General features: G+C 36.5%; 2 protein-coding genes across 5 annotated transcripts in view; one reads left to right on the top strand and one right to left on the bottom strand.

Moving 5' to 3' along the window:
- Window positions 1-16,786, bottom strand: part of LOC114349970 (leucine-rich repeat extensin-like protein 5) — a 38,847-nt gene that overhangs the window by 9,654 nt on the left and 12,407 nt on the right. For 2 of the 4 annotated variants that reach the window (XM_028300581.1, XM_028300580.1), the window contains exon 4: window positions 15,380-15,626. The exons of the other annotated variants lie outside the window; for them this stretch is intronic. In XM_028300581.1, coding sequence (XP_028156382.1) covers window positions 15,380-15,626 — 247 coding nt within the window. The remainder of the gene's footprint in view (window positions 1-15,379; window positions 15,627-16,786) is intronic. 4 annotated transcript variants of the gene reach the window in all.
- LOC114349981 (uncharacterized) lies at window positions 2,788-3,592 on the top strand. Its single transcript, XM_028300597.1, has one exon. The coding sequence runs from the start codon at window positions 2,916-2,918 to the stop codon at window positions 3,309-3,311; it is 396 nt and encodes a 131-aa protein (XP_028156398.1). The 5' UTR covers window positions 2,788-2,915; the 3' UTR covers window positions 3,312-3,592.

Here is a 16,786-nt window from a genome sequence, read left to right as displayed (position 1 = left end):
AACAGTGATTCCACGATTAATGCGGAACGAAACAACAACACGGAAGAAGCAATGCTCATCACATTGTCCACAAGTCCTTGGACATGTGTCGTTTAGTGCGCATTGTGAAGAAAATATCATGCTGTGTCGGACCACATTACGCCCGACGATGTAAGCCTTTGTGAGGATATAATTGCGACTATTTAATCTCGCGGCAAGAACCGGCTCCGACCGCTTTTTCAAGAAGAGTAATTGAATTAATTGCATGATTAGTTTTATCTTTGACTGTTACTGGAGGTCATTGTGTATAAAAATATAATTTTATTCCATTCAATGATCGAACCACGGCGATCGACTCGTTTTACATTTTTAGTTATGGAAATAGCTCGTAGTAGGGAAGGTTTTTTCAAAGGATTCCTCAAATATTTGTGATGGTTCGTTTGTATATCTTAATCTTAGATTGAAGCGATCGTTTCTAAAGTAATAATTACTGGCCGCCTTCGGCGAACCAGAGCCGTTTACAAATCAAATACCGCCGAGTTCTCTCGAAGTATTTCGGAGCAGTGGATGATAATGAAATTTGGAAGGGAGTGGACGCCCCGGAGTGGCGGGCACTCGCCTTTGTGGCTTCCAACTGGCTGTACATTCGATTCTGCCGCTACTACACTTCCGTTTACATTGAACTTATTTCCGCGCTGTTACTGCATCCGAAACTCGATTCCTCATTACCATTAAATATAAATAAAATTCATAATCAGGTTTCCAAATCGTATTCGACTAGGCTCATATAGCTTTTTATTACTCAAGCGACGGATAAAAGTACGGGTGAACATAAAAATCTTATCTCATCTACATAATACCGATATTGATTTTAATAATATTCATAAATATAAACAAGCATGTCCACTTTCGTCGTCAAACTACGACTCTTATAAATATTGAACTTGGTACCGAACCATTCATTAAAACGTGTTTCCGAGCAGACTGTAAATATTGCACCCACCACGCTGATGCGTTGTTTACATTCGTATCAGTCATTAAGGTTACATCGTTATTAATTTTCTCAGTTACCAGTAACGTAATCACCAGAGCAAGAATGATCTCGGAAGGTCGGCAGCTCACGTGTAGCTTCCTGTATTCAGGTTTTCTATCGACATTTTGGACATGACCTCGATATTTTTAGTTCCGCATCGATAAGTAAAAATCTTTACTTTCTATTCTTATTTCAATTGCAGCAACATTAATAAACAGCCATTGTAAAATCGGACCAAATAAAGTGTTGCTGAACCTTTGCGTTTCAAATATAAATAAAGGCTTCGATCATTCTGGCCACGCCAATTACTTAATAGCCCTTACTTAACTAGATAAGCGTTGCAAAGTCTAAGCATTTGGAAATTGCTACACACGTAAATTAACCGCTAATAGATTTTATTTTCTAATCATTGACTAAATGTCAATGATTAGAAAATATTGACGTGATCTTTTAGCATCCATTCAACTTTCTTCACATAAATCATTGCAAATTGATGTTTAAATCAAATGCAAATTCATTTATGTATTTGCGCAGAAACATCAGTATATTTTGATTCAAAATTTTTGAATAAAATATACATATTATTTGATCACTTAAAAGTTCTGTAGCTGTATTGTCTGTCTTACATAATACAATTATTAATAATATAGTATTAATAATACAATGAGTCACAAATAAATTCGTTAGAATAGCTAAAATAAAATAAATCATTCATTTCATTTCCTATATTCTATTCAAAGAACATGCAACATAGCCGTGTACAAGCTCTCTACATTTCAATGTTGTTATAGTTTATCACATTACCTTATATTGTAACTAGATATTCCAAGCATGGTAAATATTCATCTGAAGTTGTTAAAATATTATCCTTGAAGAAATCGTGTTGTAGGTCCATAAACGCGCAATCTAAGGTGGTTATGCACCACAAAAGATGAAGACAAGCCTTCAACTTTGAGTAATGAAATGTCTATTCATGCTTTTTGTACTAAGTGTTAGAATTTCATAAAATCTAAGTAATATTATGTTCATCACAAAACCATCATAATGACTTACGGCAAAACAATGTAATTTGAAATGCGCGTACAAAATAATTATCTAAGCCAAGTTTGGTCACGAAATGCAATAACTGTCCATTTTTTAGGCTCTAACAGGATATAAGCGCTATCATTGTTGATGTTATCGTAGGCTTGTAGGGGATTTTGAGCTTACTTGCTTGTCATTCACGTAATCTCAGTTTACAAACTGTGCCTAAACGGATTCCAACTGTTCCAGTCCGAAAATATTATGGTACGAGTATAACTAACATCAGCGGTCCACTTGCCAATAGAAAATTTACAATCCTCCTTCTCAAAAGCTTGATCAATGTTATTTATATTGAATATTCTCGTAGATATCGCATTGATTATAACTTATAAGTTAATGGTTATGGGTAATTACGGCTCTCTGGTACATGTAAAATAACTAACTGCAGACGCTTGTGCTTAGATATGCAAAATGGTTCTCATACCGCAAAATTAGATACAAGGTGTGATAATAAACGATGCCCACCACATCGGTACAGGTGTGATGGTCACCTTGTAGCTTTGAGAGTAACGTCGGGTAATGTCGGCTAATGTAAGTGGAACAAGGTTCATGAGCGTTCGTAGCCACCGGTGCATCAAATTATGCGAATAATTGCATCAAGCAAACGACGGCACGACTTCGCCGTTGATGAGCACGAGCCGAGCGCCCGCGCGACTTCTGCATCCCCACACGAGACGCTACCAAGTTCAAGTGCGCCACAGATCGCTTATACGATCTCACAAAAAATCTACTCAAATTGGGAACGAATCGTATCGATCGCTCGCATATATAAAATGTGTGTTGGGCCCGCGCGGCTCAAACAGTCGACACACGCCGCAACATGCACGCGCTCCTCGCGGTCGCTCTCGCGCTCGTCGCGCCCGCGCTCTGCTCCTCCCGGGACCGCCTCGGCTACGAGCGGGAAATCGACTCCACCAGCTACAACCAAGTGCCGAAGCTGTTCGGCTTCGTCCTGAACCAGGAGTACCTCGCAGCTCAGAAGAACAGAGCGAAATTAGTGACCAAGCTGAGGCCGGACGATGCCATAGCGGCTGACAATGTGATACTGGAATCGAATGTGGTGACATTTGTGAGGCCGAAGAAGCGGGTGGAGAGTGAGAACGGGGAGGAGCTGGTGCGGCGGCGGCGAGGGTACAACCTGGAGCACGTGCGGGTGCCGGCGCGCTACCCGTACCTGCCGGCGCCGCAGTACAGCCGCTTCCGGCGCTGGGGCTAGGGGCCGGCGCGAGCGCGCGCGCGCTCAAATGTCAAGGCTGCGCTGACGCACAGTGATCCCGCCGCGCCTCGAGCGCATCTCCCGTGCATGTGCGTGCGCCGTTCACTGTATTTTGTTATGATATTACGAAGTGGCTGTGATCGAACGCTCAAATTATGCCGTTACAATTTACGGTTTAACAGCAACGATTGACAGAGTAAACTATTTTAGTATGTAAATTAAGCAAAAAGTGATAAGTAATTATTGATCTTTATGGAATTATAAGGTATAATTTAAGATAATTTAGAAGTTTTACTTTAACCCCATTTACAGGAACATTAACTTTTAAATGTTTCTCGATTAATATCAGGTTGGTACAAACAAGCAGGCTCCAGTGTAATTGAGCACCTATCCTATACTAATATTAATAATAAACTGTCTTAATAAATTCGATCGGCATTCATTAAAATATTTGAAATCCAATACAAGGCGAGAAATATAATTACATTATTTACTTGCATTAATTAAAATTTTAAATCGACAAATGTGCAATGTGGTAAATTCGTAAAATCTAAATGATGTCTATAATAATAGACATCATTTAGATTTAGAATAGATACTTGACTTGAATATCTTATTTTCTGAAACGTTAAGCAATAATAACGATGCTGTATTATTTACAAGGCTAATGGAAGATTGATTAATTGAAAATAAGACTCTGCAATTACCTATTCAATTTGAGCTATGGAACGGTCTGTATACCAGTTGCTACGAACTCTACAAATCACAAAAGTAGTTAATAGCTTTATACATAATATACAACGAGTAAGATACATAGATACAATGCATTCGGGTTGACACAGATGTTGGCCTAGAACTTAAAAGTAACATTACGTGCCTAATCCGATGACCGTGAATTTAATATCGTTTTACGCAATCGTAAAGTATTAAACTGTATGTTTATTCACTGTTCATGCACTCATTTTACCTAATAACTACTAGAGTTTTATTAGTTTAACCTTAGTTGCACTGCTTGCGATCCTAGCTTGTTAGTGGAAGGGAAATATGGAAATTTATCGTAAAAAAACGGAAACTGCAAAATTAGTCGGATATGAGGAATTATGTTTCACTGGCTAAATAGTAAAAACTTAGCCGTTGTACAGTCTGCGTCAATAGAAACTAACAATTTCGAAAATAAAGTATGATTAAAATCGACTCATAAAGAGTTAATTGTCTTAACATACTTAACATTCTTCACTTAGCAATCAAGGATAAGTTTTCTCAAATCATTAGATACTTATAGAGCTCAAAGTCAATATTGTTCGACTTTATTTGTTAGCTAAATTGTCAGTCTCTATTAACGCAGACTATAGCGAGGATTGCGTGCGGAGGAGATCGCGAGTAGTTGCAGTCCTTATAGCATATTACAGTAATTAGAGCCTATCATGTTGTAATGGGAACAATGAAGCATAATGTATGCAGGTTTAAAATGCTGGCTCAATCGGTGTCATGCGGCTTGTGGGGGCTGGCTCGACCGGTGCGCTAATTGTGGAATATGCTCGAATTGCTGCGGTTGCCGTCATTGGGCAACTGTGACCCGACAGCCCATCGTTTTCGTCTCCAGCAATTATGTACCATCCACCATTATAATCATCTGACTTATGTAAAAATCACGCGAAGTGATCGCAAATTTTAGGAATTTCAAAAACAACAAAACAACGCTCATGTGTAACTTGGCAACTCGACTTGACTCATGGCAACTTTGAAAGTGCTCTGTGAAATAAATTAAATTATAAATAAGAATCAAATAGTTGTAGCTGTTGTTAATCATTTTAAAGACCTATTATTTTTTACCAAACCGGTCATTGCTAAATGATTAGACAACTAAATTAACGGTTTCACACCTGATAGTAATAATTAAGTATTCCACATTCCACACAGTTTTATACAATTATCCTTTGTGCAATAACTGAGAATAATTTTATAGGTAGTTATTAAATTTCACTAATTCTATTAACTATATTTCAGATATTAACTTAATAACGAGATACATAATACTAAAAAGTTACAAGATTTAAGCCGTAATAATCGAATTAAAACATAAGTTAAATGACAAAAGTTCCCACGAAATGTCCCTGCATAATAACAATGTCAAAACAAAATTTTAACTCTTTCAAAACTGGCGAACAATACCAAGAATCCTTTTAGAAGTTAGTTAATGAAATGTCAGTCAACGTCCCATCGCAGGAAAGTAAAACGAAATAGCCGAATAATTGCTATGACAAATGGTCGCGGAGCGTTTGAAAAAGCTGAGCGTGGTGCGTGATGTTGGGATGACGGGTGAAGCGAGCGTTGACAGACGTGCAGTCTGCCGCCCTCGCCCGCGCCCCGGCCGCGCGACCGGTAACCGGGGCGTTTACCCTCCGCCCTTCAACTCCTACACAATTACACTCAGGTACCCACTCGAGCTCATGCTACAAACATCTCAATGTTTTGACGAAGCTCTCAAAGTATTAAAGCTCGGATCTCTGTACATATTTAACGTTCGTTTATATTTTATCAACTGATCTATTTTCTGATTGCTTTAAAAGCTTTAGATATTAAATGCCTGAAATTCAACGTCATTAATAATTCATAATTAGGTTCTCGGTGGTGAACTTAGGTAAATGAAGATCACTTGTTACTTATTACAATTATGAAAGCTATACCTAGTAGCAAAGTAGTTATAAGCTTTTATTAAGTTAAATTGGTGTTGTTGCTGCAATAAGCTCTTATTAAACAGATTTTATACATACAGATAGACCTGAATTAATATGAATTATACAGAAAAGTTTTCCACGACAGCCTTGTTAGTCTAGTCCGTATCTATTGATTGAGTTGAACATGCAAATGGTTAAATTATATTATTATCTACTTTCAAAGCGTGAGTCAGTTGTCGGTCGCCTCTGCCTACTTGCATCGGCCTGTCATAAATGTTAAAAGAAGAACTTCACTTACAGTTATCTTACAATCATTTCTCCGCCTGACCCACTAACACCTAATTGTCGTATGTGCCCTCACAATTTGGTACCGCTACTCAGGCGAGAGCAAGTCATGCATGTCAGCATCGTGAGAGTTCATTAGGCTTTGGCTTTTATTCATTAGCTCCGAACAGATACAAATCATGACGAGGCTTCAATTGGTATGTACTTCTGGCGTGAGTAATGACAATTTGTCGTAAGCCGATTCAATTTTGTGTTAAGTACCCCTTTGTTTCAGCGAAGGGCCCATCCACACAGCTCATCCATCATTAATATTTACCCAGCCTACTTTATTTGGATCGTCACTGAAAGAATTATCGTGTTACAAATTTCACTTCAGTCATTCAAGTACGAAACATTGCCGGTCTTGCCGGTAAATTATGAATCTGACAGGTGAATGTCAGCTATTATAATAAATTAGCACAAACTCAATCAACCTAAGCATGTTTAATGTGTACCTAATAGAAACTAGTGTTCTCTACATAAGTATTCATATGAAAATATTTAGGCACGTACTGAAAGTTGTAAGACTCACCCAAGAATATATAAAGATCTGGAAACTTGAAAGATAATAAAGAGGGTGACTCTGACAACACCATTAATAACAAAAGCAGTAGTAGGGTTACTTGCTCAAGAATCTACTCCAAAAAGGCCTGAAAATAATTACCGGATTCTCACATTGTTTTATTTATTCCTATTTACGCAGTGCTTTCAATCAAATAAGAAGTTGTTTGGTTCGCGTCTGTGCAAACAACTGAAACAACGTTCACACTCATCCTTATGTACATTCTTTGATATATTCGGGTAAACGGTACACTAAACAAACGGAAATATTTGTTTTTATTGAAACCGCAGCACCGTTCCTTACAAAGGATTTCGTTCAAAAACAAATAACCTAGAAACACAGCGAAAGCTATTTGCTTTACATACTTATAACGTATGTACATACTTCCTCGTCTAAAGAAAGGAACCTCATATTTGACGCTATTGTTCAAATCATTTTACCGTTAATGTTGTTTTGTTCTTTTTCCAACCTACTCTCACCACCTAATACGAAGTCTAGACTTTTCTAATGCTACCAGTAGTACCAGTCCTCCTCCAATCTCATTCATATCAATAAAACATCAGAGTGCACAAAAGTGCATCGTCTTTGTGACTATTATCTGAACAAAGTCTGAAACTGTGAAAGTATTTATGATGCATTGCGTCCCCGGCGAGACCACATATCATATTGATTTCAAATCCTCCATTCCATCGTTTCAGCGCCGAAATCTCATCAGGAACATATCGATAGTTGCAAGATAGAAGACCCTGTTAACGATGAGTCAACAAGCAATAAAAACATATCTGGTCGAAATATCGGCGCGGCGGGCGCGGGACGTGATCTCGTTACTCGTTACAGTGACTGCTCCGAGCGGCTCCTCGGATCTGTTATTTATTTCTGCGGCGCGACGTGCCTGCCCGTCGGCCGCTTAATATGTGTACGCTAATACACGATAATCGAACATCAAAATTCGATAAAAAAATATCCGGGGCCGATAATTGGTCGATGGAACGATCTTACCAATCATTGTGAACCCAATTTGCTAAATTAATACCTTTTTGGCTACGGCGTAGTTGAGATCTTGTATCTTTTTTAAAACGATTTAACCCAAATACCTCTTTAAATAAAGCTTCCAAATAAAATGTTAAACAAATTTTCTCCATGTTGACTTAATGTGAATACCGTCAATTTATTGAACATTATAATAATAAAACGTTTACTGCTTTCTCTCATTATGCACTTTCTACACTCGTTGGTCTTTTAAATGTTTTTATGTTTTTAAACATTGTAGAAACTTCGTCAATAAAAATGTAGAGTTGGTAACGAGTATCATGCTCGTATCGTACGAGCACATACATTAGGTACCTATAGGTACGTAAGTACGTAGTAAATTAACATGAGATTCCAAGCCTGATAAAATTTTCCGACTTTTTCATTTATTATTTTTGTGTTAGTTAATACGCAATAAGTTATATGTACGAGATGTACCTAAAACTGAAATTACGTTATAATGTTAAAGCGGTTAATTAAATATTAATGACTGTTCTTAAAACCCAGGGATTACTGTTTGTCTGCATTCACAAACAAGAATCCGTTTAAAAAGAACTCGAATCTTCTTTATATTTTTTAATCTTCTTTATTTATGGGCATTTATAATACTCGTATTTGCAAAAATGTTAACATATTATATACGTTTTATTACAAGCAACACATACTGCCGCACTCAGCAGGCTTCTCAAAATAAAATTATTACGTGATAATTTAAACAAGTGATTATTTGAAATTCTCAACATTAAACATCAAACACAACTTGCTTCCTTAAAGTACCTACCTTATTTACTTTTCACGTTACAAAATTATAAGTAGGGATGTACCTACATAAGTTACAAGTCCTAACCCAACGTTTGTTGATTTGCAGTCGAACATATTATAATTTAATTGTGTATACTTAATGAAAAGAAATTTTAATTCTTATTAGTAATCTTCCTAATGATGAGTTTTTGCTATATTTGAGTAGGTATTACAAAAACAAAAAAAAACTTATTGCCGGTTCAGCATTTATAATGATCGGCATAAATGTGCAGATTGAATAGAATAGAATATATTTTTTATATGTTTTTTGTAAGTGCGAGGCGTATTAATAGATTTCAAGTTATCAATAGGTCAATATTTTTTATAACATACTACGTAAAGTACCTACTGGTTTAACTGCTTATCGATCGGGTCGCTGTATTATCATCTGACACTGAACATGAGCCTTTGAAATATTGCGAACTTACTAATTTTTGTATAAAATTCTTCTAATTTCACAAAATATTCTTACTACTATAATCAAATTCGTTTGCCAAGTCAAACATAGACCCGAAAAGCTGCTAACTTTTTAGTACCCAACAGCACCGTAATGTCCGTAACCGCATGTAGAGAAATCCTTTCAGACCAAAGACATTTCCCATTCTATTTTTACATGCCTAATCCAGTTTAGGGCGCGCTCCGAGGCGCTTCAGAATTTCATCATACCTTATATTATGAAAATCCGAAATTCATTATAGTCGTAAAAGATTTTATACGATTTTATTTCAAACTAACGATCACACTGGCCAAGAAAGAATGAAGTAACAAAAGCTCTCCCGCATCAAAGGTAACAAATTCTAAAGACGTACAAGTTTCTACAGCTACGTAGAAACTGAAATGAGATTCTTTCAAGTTTCTTAAAGCCAGACTGAGTTATTGTAACATAAATTAACAAGTACACATACATACATACTACGTAGAGTATAACGAGCAGCTATAAGCTTTCCCGTCTACAAAGCGTCCAATCGAGACGAGAACAAAACGAGCGATCAGGGTAAATAATTACATTATTTTAAGAAACGTGTAGGTATGAGCGAACAAATACTCGGCGAGAAGAAGGCTTCAGCGAGCTTAATTTTAATGAGAAACAACGCAAAACAATATTCTTGAAGGTCATTTTAACAATTTTCCGTTTATGAATAGGTACACCCACATAGGATTGCTCGATATTGTTTTCAGCGCAAATTCTGAAAATAAGGTAAACAGGTAAAATGATATTATTTATATAGACGCGACTTAAAACGTGTTTCATAAGATAACTTTTTATGTTCGATCATACAACTTCAAAACGTAAAGGAGCCACTTTGGAATATTCTCGGTTGATCGTTGATTTGACCTGTTTTTGCAAATGCCTGCGCCAGCGTAACGTAAATAGTCTGTTAAAGATCTCGTCGCCCGGATTTAATTCACCGATATGTGTTTTGCTCACAATTTGTGTACGTGTCCGCCGTGATACGAGGGTGTGCACACATATCTGTGGACCGACGTCGCACCCCGGAGGCGTTTGTTTGCAGATCAGAGATCGCACCAACAAAATTTCAAATCCCATTCCATTACTTTCTTAAGGTAGAGCTTATATGTATTATTATAAGAATGTCTGACAGCCTCACAGTCAACAATGTTATCATGTAACTTATTGAAATAATTGATTACTCGATACACTTATGCGAAATATTTTAATTATTTCCTATTAGGTAACATCATACACCATTTTCGTTTGTTATGAATAAACTCTTCTTCTTTTCGTGTCGATAACAAACCTACACAGTGTCAGCCCAATAAATTCTAAACTTCGTAAACCAAAGGCACAATGATAAACGAACCCATATCATTTTTCAATAACTTAGAATATTACTACAAGTTATCTGTAACATCTATGTACTTCAATTAAATTTATTTGAAATGACATCCAATAATATGCCTCTACTCTATTCAGGTCACTAACAATAAGTACTATATTTTTAATCGCTTTTTGATCGTCGCTACTTTTATTACTAGGAATACCGACTATTAGGTAAAATTACATTTCCTAAAAATAAATCTACTTATTCGTCATATCCAATGTCAGGCGACAAAAGGCATTTTCCCCCAATTAAAGGTAACCTTTGGAAATAGAACACTTTTCTCGTGTATAATATTACGAAGAGTTTAATTAAACGTTCTTTAATCAACGATGTGTTACCCGGTAAAAACACATACCTACAAAATCATGATGTGATTGTACGTAACAGTTATTTTCTCTGACCGGTAGTCTGTACGAGTAGCTACTTATTTTCTGGTCCTTGTGCTCGATAATGATAAATGAAAGGACAAAACAAGTAAACGGTAACCAAAACTTGTTCAAGATTGCATAAGCCCATATTCTGGTTGTGCCTGTGTCGGGGCAACGACCCCGAGACCCTTTATTTTGTAAATTTTTCGCATCGCATCGAACCTTGGCAGTTCCATTTAACCTGGACGCGTCTCGACGATTCGATTACGCGTGCTTGGACAACGTGACAGAGATATGCAAAACAAAAAATATGCGTAGGAGTTGAGTACAAAAAAGTTAATTTTTGAGCGTTAACCTCACTATAAAAATGCATGACTTCAAATTTATATATCGTTGCAATCGATGCCCGAACCGGATGATTTTATTTGCCTTGAAATATGCCTGCCTTCTCCGAAATAGGGCGACACAAATAATTGGCTACTTCAGCATTCATGACTGCAGTACTATGGCATCCTTTATTGCACATTAGACGTAAAGATCACAAAGGTTGAACCATAATTACAAGTAGTACATACCAACGTATGTAAATAAGTTCTGAGCGTGGGCGAACGTCGGAGACTTTTGTTTGTATAGGTAGGTAAATATAATATTATTTAAGAAGTAACTGAATATTACAATGTAACAAAGAAATAACTTCGTTACAGATTTGTGTAAGTGTTATTTCTGGGTATTGTATTTGTTTATTTACAAAATCCAAACCTCTACATTTTCGTCTATTTTAATATCATTTATGCAAAAGAAGGTTATTGATCATAATATACCGTATTTTGGAATTGGATGTCTGTAAATAATAAAGTTACTTTTGTAATAGTTGAAAATGTTATAAATAACATCAGATTATTAAACTTTTCGATGCATCGTTTTATCATAATCTTGGCAATGGGTTAATAGAATATTTATCAAAACTCCTTGCAACTTCAACCAACTAAAACAACAAATTAATTTATGTAGCTTCTGACTAAACTTTCCCTATTGTTTCATGACACATAGTGAACAGTTCAAGTGCGTACATTCGCTCTAAATTGTAAATAAACTTGAGACAATGGCCAACCACTCCACTAACGTGGGGTCGTAGTGTTTTATTCCACATTCGCGATGCCACCATCGTCACTTATGAGACCCCACTTAGTTCACACGGGCAGAAAAATCCCTCAGTTGAAAGTAGGTTACACGGTAGCAGTAATAAAACTATGCACCGGGTCACTGTAAAAGCTGTCCTATCTCTGAAATGCAGAATGAACTTTCGAATCGATATGAACTTGCACGTGTGACACGAGTAACGTTTGATAACTTCCATGTGGCTAACGGTACCATCGATTTTTGTTCGGCTGCAGTTTGATTAAAATCTGAATGTCATATCGAAATGACGTTTCAAATAACATTTGCAATATTTTTTTAACTTTTTATACCTTATAAGCTCCTGCAACCGCCCGCGACTTCGCACGCGTGGGACCCGTTTGAAGTTTCGTAAAATTCGTTCTCAGCATCTATAGAGCATAGGTACATTTTTAAGTCTCTTACTTCAAAAACATAGGACTTTCATGCTTCTAACCTACTTATAATAAGTTAGCGAGAAAAATATTTCCGAGACGACGCGTTCCCAGCATTCTGCTCTCCCCTCGCCGTAGGTGTTGTACTACGACGCATCATGTGTACACAATGTAACATGAAGAAAAATATTCAAGATGCAAAGCGATATGCATATTGTCGTGTTGCATGCATTTCTTCCCCTAAAGCATAAAATGCCATGCAATATTCAATCACATTCACTATCAGCATTGCTCGCGCATGAGAACTTAGTTCATTCGATTTGCACGTGCAGAAGAATCATCAAGTGGAAACTAGGTTACATGTTAGCACTAATAATGATATCAGCGTCAAAGCTGAAAAATGCCAGCTCCGGACTGAAATGCAGAATGTTGGACCACGCGTAACAAGATTTATCAACTGCGCGTCCCAGTCCGATAATGCCATAAACTTGTTTTGATGCTGAGTTTTTTGCTGCTATGGCCCATGAAAATACGCTTTTACTTTATACACCTGTCACACTTATTTATTCGGATTTTCAGCACAGCTATGAAGGCTACGTTAATGATATCGACAGACGCTATTATTGGATTACCAGCTCTAACAGTAACTTTGTACGCGTGGAATTCATTTTTCCAGAGTAGGTAGTTAATATGTGTCTATCGTTACCCGTAAATAATCAAAGAGAATTCATAAAGCTTACACGCTGTCCAAAATAAAGTGAAAATGCCTGTTTGTGTATTATTTGTATGTATTATTTTGTTTTAAATTGTATGCCTTTTATTATAATTTATTTCTTTAGTGTCGACACCGCCTTCCCCTTCATATTTGTTTCAAGTAACTGTCCTCACCATAGGTTGTCTGGAAGAGATCGCTTCATAGCGATAAGACCGCCTAATTGTACCTTGTGTGTTCCTTTTCTTCTGTTGTTATTTGTTTGGTGTGCAATAAAGTGTATTTATTATTATTATGCCTATTTGCTATCATTTTTATAATATTGATTAACACTTCTCAGTAAAGGCTATCCTTGAATAAAATATCGCGTTATTTTGTAAAATCTCAAAAATATTGTTCATTTTGTCATCAATATTGAACAATTTTAGGATATAGGCACGTTTATATGTTGGTATACCTCATACTTTCATTAATGTGTCACTGTAGCTTGATTGATTGCCTTTAGCAACATGAAAATGGCTAATGCCTTATTTTAAACCGAACCTATTGCGACTTTATTGGAGCAACCTACATTTTATAATTATTTCATACTAAATATGGAATGCATGTATGACCCAAGGTGTGATCCATTATGTTAGATACAGTATTACCTGTATGTTCTATCTTTAGATTGCGTCTCATTAAGTTCAACATTTGAACCATTAATCAATGCCAAATCTCACGTTGTGTCACCTTAATTATATAATTTAATAACAACGAAACTTATTACGAGATACAGCAATAGTTAAAAGTAAGACAATTTTCTTAATTTTTCCTAATTTACTTAGTATCAACATGCACCATTTAACGGGATGTGATGAACTAGATATGTTATTATGTATTAAGGTAAGTAGTTACTTAGCTCATAATTCGAGTATCGGATTAACTCTCAATTCCAATCTGCTATGGTCCATTGAGGTTATACCGTAATAGAGGTTAATCCGCTTATTCGAAAAACACTTAGCTTATTAACGTATGCTCTAACAGCAAAATGCAAAATGTGTTCTGCTTTCTCTATTAATACATTTGTGAAGAGCCACAATAAATACAAACGGATTATTATGAAAATCCGATGTACCTAAAGACAATATAAGAAAGCACTTACCTTGCAAATAAAAATCTCCAAGGCCAAAATAACAGCCGATTTAAAAATAATCCAACAAATATTTTTTAACTTAATTTATACAAAGACTGACTTCTTCTGAAAAACGCCCCCGCTGTGTTTGTCAAGACAAACTTCTCTCTACATACACTTCAATTAAATGCGCGGACCTTTATACTTAATCAATATAAAGTTTAATGTACTTTAATAAATATATTTATCTAGTTACTCGCCATAGAACAAACACTCTTCATTTAGAACTATTAATGGTAATCGCGAGGTCCCTGCCTATACCTCTCCAATAAAATTTCATTTTCGCCCTTAAAACTATTGCTTTACCTCACTGTAAAACTCGATTCCTAAAAATGTTGATGCTTAAAAACAATAAAGATTACTCAATTAAGTTAACGGGTAGTCATAAGTTCCAATGTTTATTGAAATCTAAAAGCATTTTGACACTTAAGTAATGAAATTTTGATTAATGGTGGTGGCAACTACCCGTTCGTTACGTTCGTTCGTTACGATCATCGTTGACCCAATTATTTATTATAACATCATATTTCCTGCAAAATAAGAAAAACTTACCTGTCTACAAGTCCATCAGACGCGAAGTTAACCGAATCGGTGAATAACGGGTGTAAATCTAAAATTCAAAGGTGACTGGCTAACTGACTGACTAACATAGTGATCTATCAACGCACAGCCCAAACCACTGGACGGATCGGGCTGAAATTTGGCATGCAGGTAGATGTTATGACTTGGGCATCCGCTAAGAAAGGATTTTACGAAACTCCACCCCTAAGGGGGAACGGGATCCACGCGTACGAAGTCGGCCGCTAGTTAGGCTGAGTTGCACCACCTAACTTTGACGATAACTAATAACGATAACCGATGTTTTTTGTATGGAGTTTGACAGATTTTTGACGTTTGTCAAAGTTAAAGTAAGATGATGCTACCCAGCCTTAGAATATAAAGTTGCAAAATAAAAAACAAAATAAAATTGGATAAATTCCAGAATATAAATCTGAAATGAAAGATATAAAAAATAAAAACACTTACAGGTAGAGGGAAAGGTGCTGGGCGATGTGACATGGGCGCGAAGGGCGGGACACGGGGCTCCTGCGCGGGCGGCGGTGGCATGCGGTCCATCTGGGGCATACGGTCCATCTGGGGCATACGGTCCATTTGCGGCATGCGGTCCATTTGGGGCATGCGGTCCATCTGAGGCCTCAACGGAAGACGCACGGGGCCGGACAGCGGGAATGCGAACACCTGCGACTGCGGCTCGGGGAAGCTGCCCATTGGCCTGTTGACAAATAAATTAAGAGCGTTTACGCCGTTTGGCGCAAAAACAGTACTTTTTCAACTCGTTACAATCATTAACCAGTAATACTACAAATATGTTACAGGCATAAATAGTTAAGCAATTTCGTCGTCTAAATAGTTAATTGAGAAAATATTGCGATTAGTTTAGTATTTAAGAATTCAATCAAGATAAGTCCACACAGGTTTTGTAAATTTCCACTTTAGCGTCAGTTTACAAGCTGAAGTTTTTATAAAAANCTCTATTACTTTGATGGTAGGGTCGGAAATCGTGTAATTTAAAAAATACTTAGCGAGAAATACGCGGTGCGTGTAATACACGACTACGTATTATGCAATAATAACCTCTATTACTTTGATGGTAGGGTCGGAAATCGTGTAATTTAAAAAATACTAGGTGGATCAAGTATTTTAAAAATTGGAATAGGTGCCACTTAGTACCGTAAAATACCTAGTGTGTGGATCTGTTCTAGTAAATACGTCTCATCTCTAGCTGGCGGCATACATTTAGTATGAAATTCGGAAAAATTGAATTTTCGCATAGATCCAGTTTATTCTTTGACCTATTTATTGCTATAGTTTTAAAGAGCTCATGAAGCACTTACAGGAACAGTAAACAGTTTCTCGATATCTTGTATAATTAAAAATCAAGTGAAGTCACTTATCGTTTCCACCCTGTACCTATACTTTTAAAAATAAACTCATTTTATACGTTCATTTGTATAAGTATCTGCAATACAAATACCTAACCAACTTAGTTGACGTTTTATAAAACTATTATACATATAATATAGATTTGTCTAAGTGGCATCGAGCGACCGCTGGTGGATTTGTCATTTACCTGACCTACCCCTTTATTACTAAACGTTTAATATCAGATGAATCGTTACGCACCAATTTCTTTCATTCAGTCGTCAGTAATTTAACTTTCGGAAAAACATGACGAAGCGTTGTGTGACCATACAGACGCTATTCAACTTTTATTAGTAAGGAAGAGTATACATATAATTTTATGTTGGTAGAAACACAATGGCATAGACTAATGTTTTGAACCCTACACCCTGTTAAAATTTTTATTAGTCATTTATTTTTTCCTGACCAAACAGATACCATAATAATATCTTTTATCTATTCTACCCATAT

The sequence above is a fragment of the Ostrinia furnacalis genome, unplaced genomic scaffold (assembly GCF_004193835.3).
Source record: "Ostrinia furnacalis isolate ACB-3 unplaced genomic scaffold, ASM419383v2 OfSCF0767, whole genome shotgun sequence".
Taxonomy (NCBI): domain Eukaryota; kingdom Metazoa; phylum Arthropoda; class Insecta; order Lepidoptera; family Crambidae; genus Ostrinia; species Ostrinia furnacalis.
This window is presented reverse-complemented; position numbering and strand designations above follow the sequence as displayed.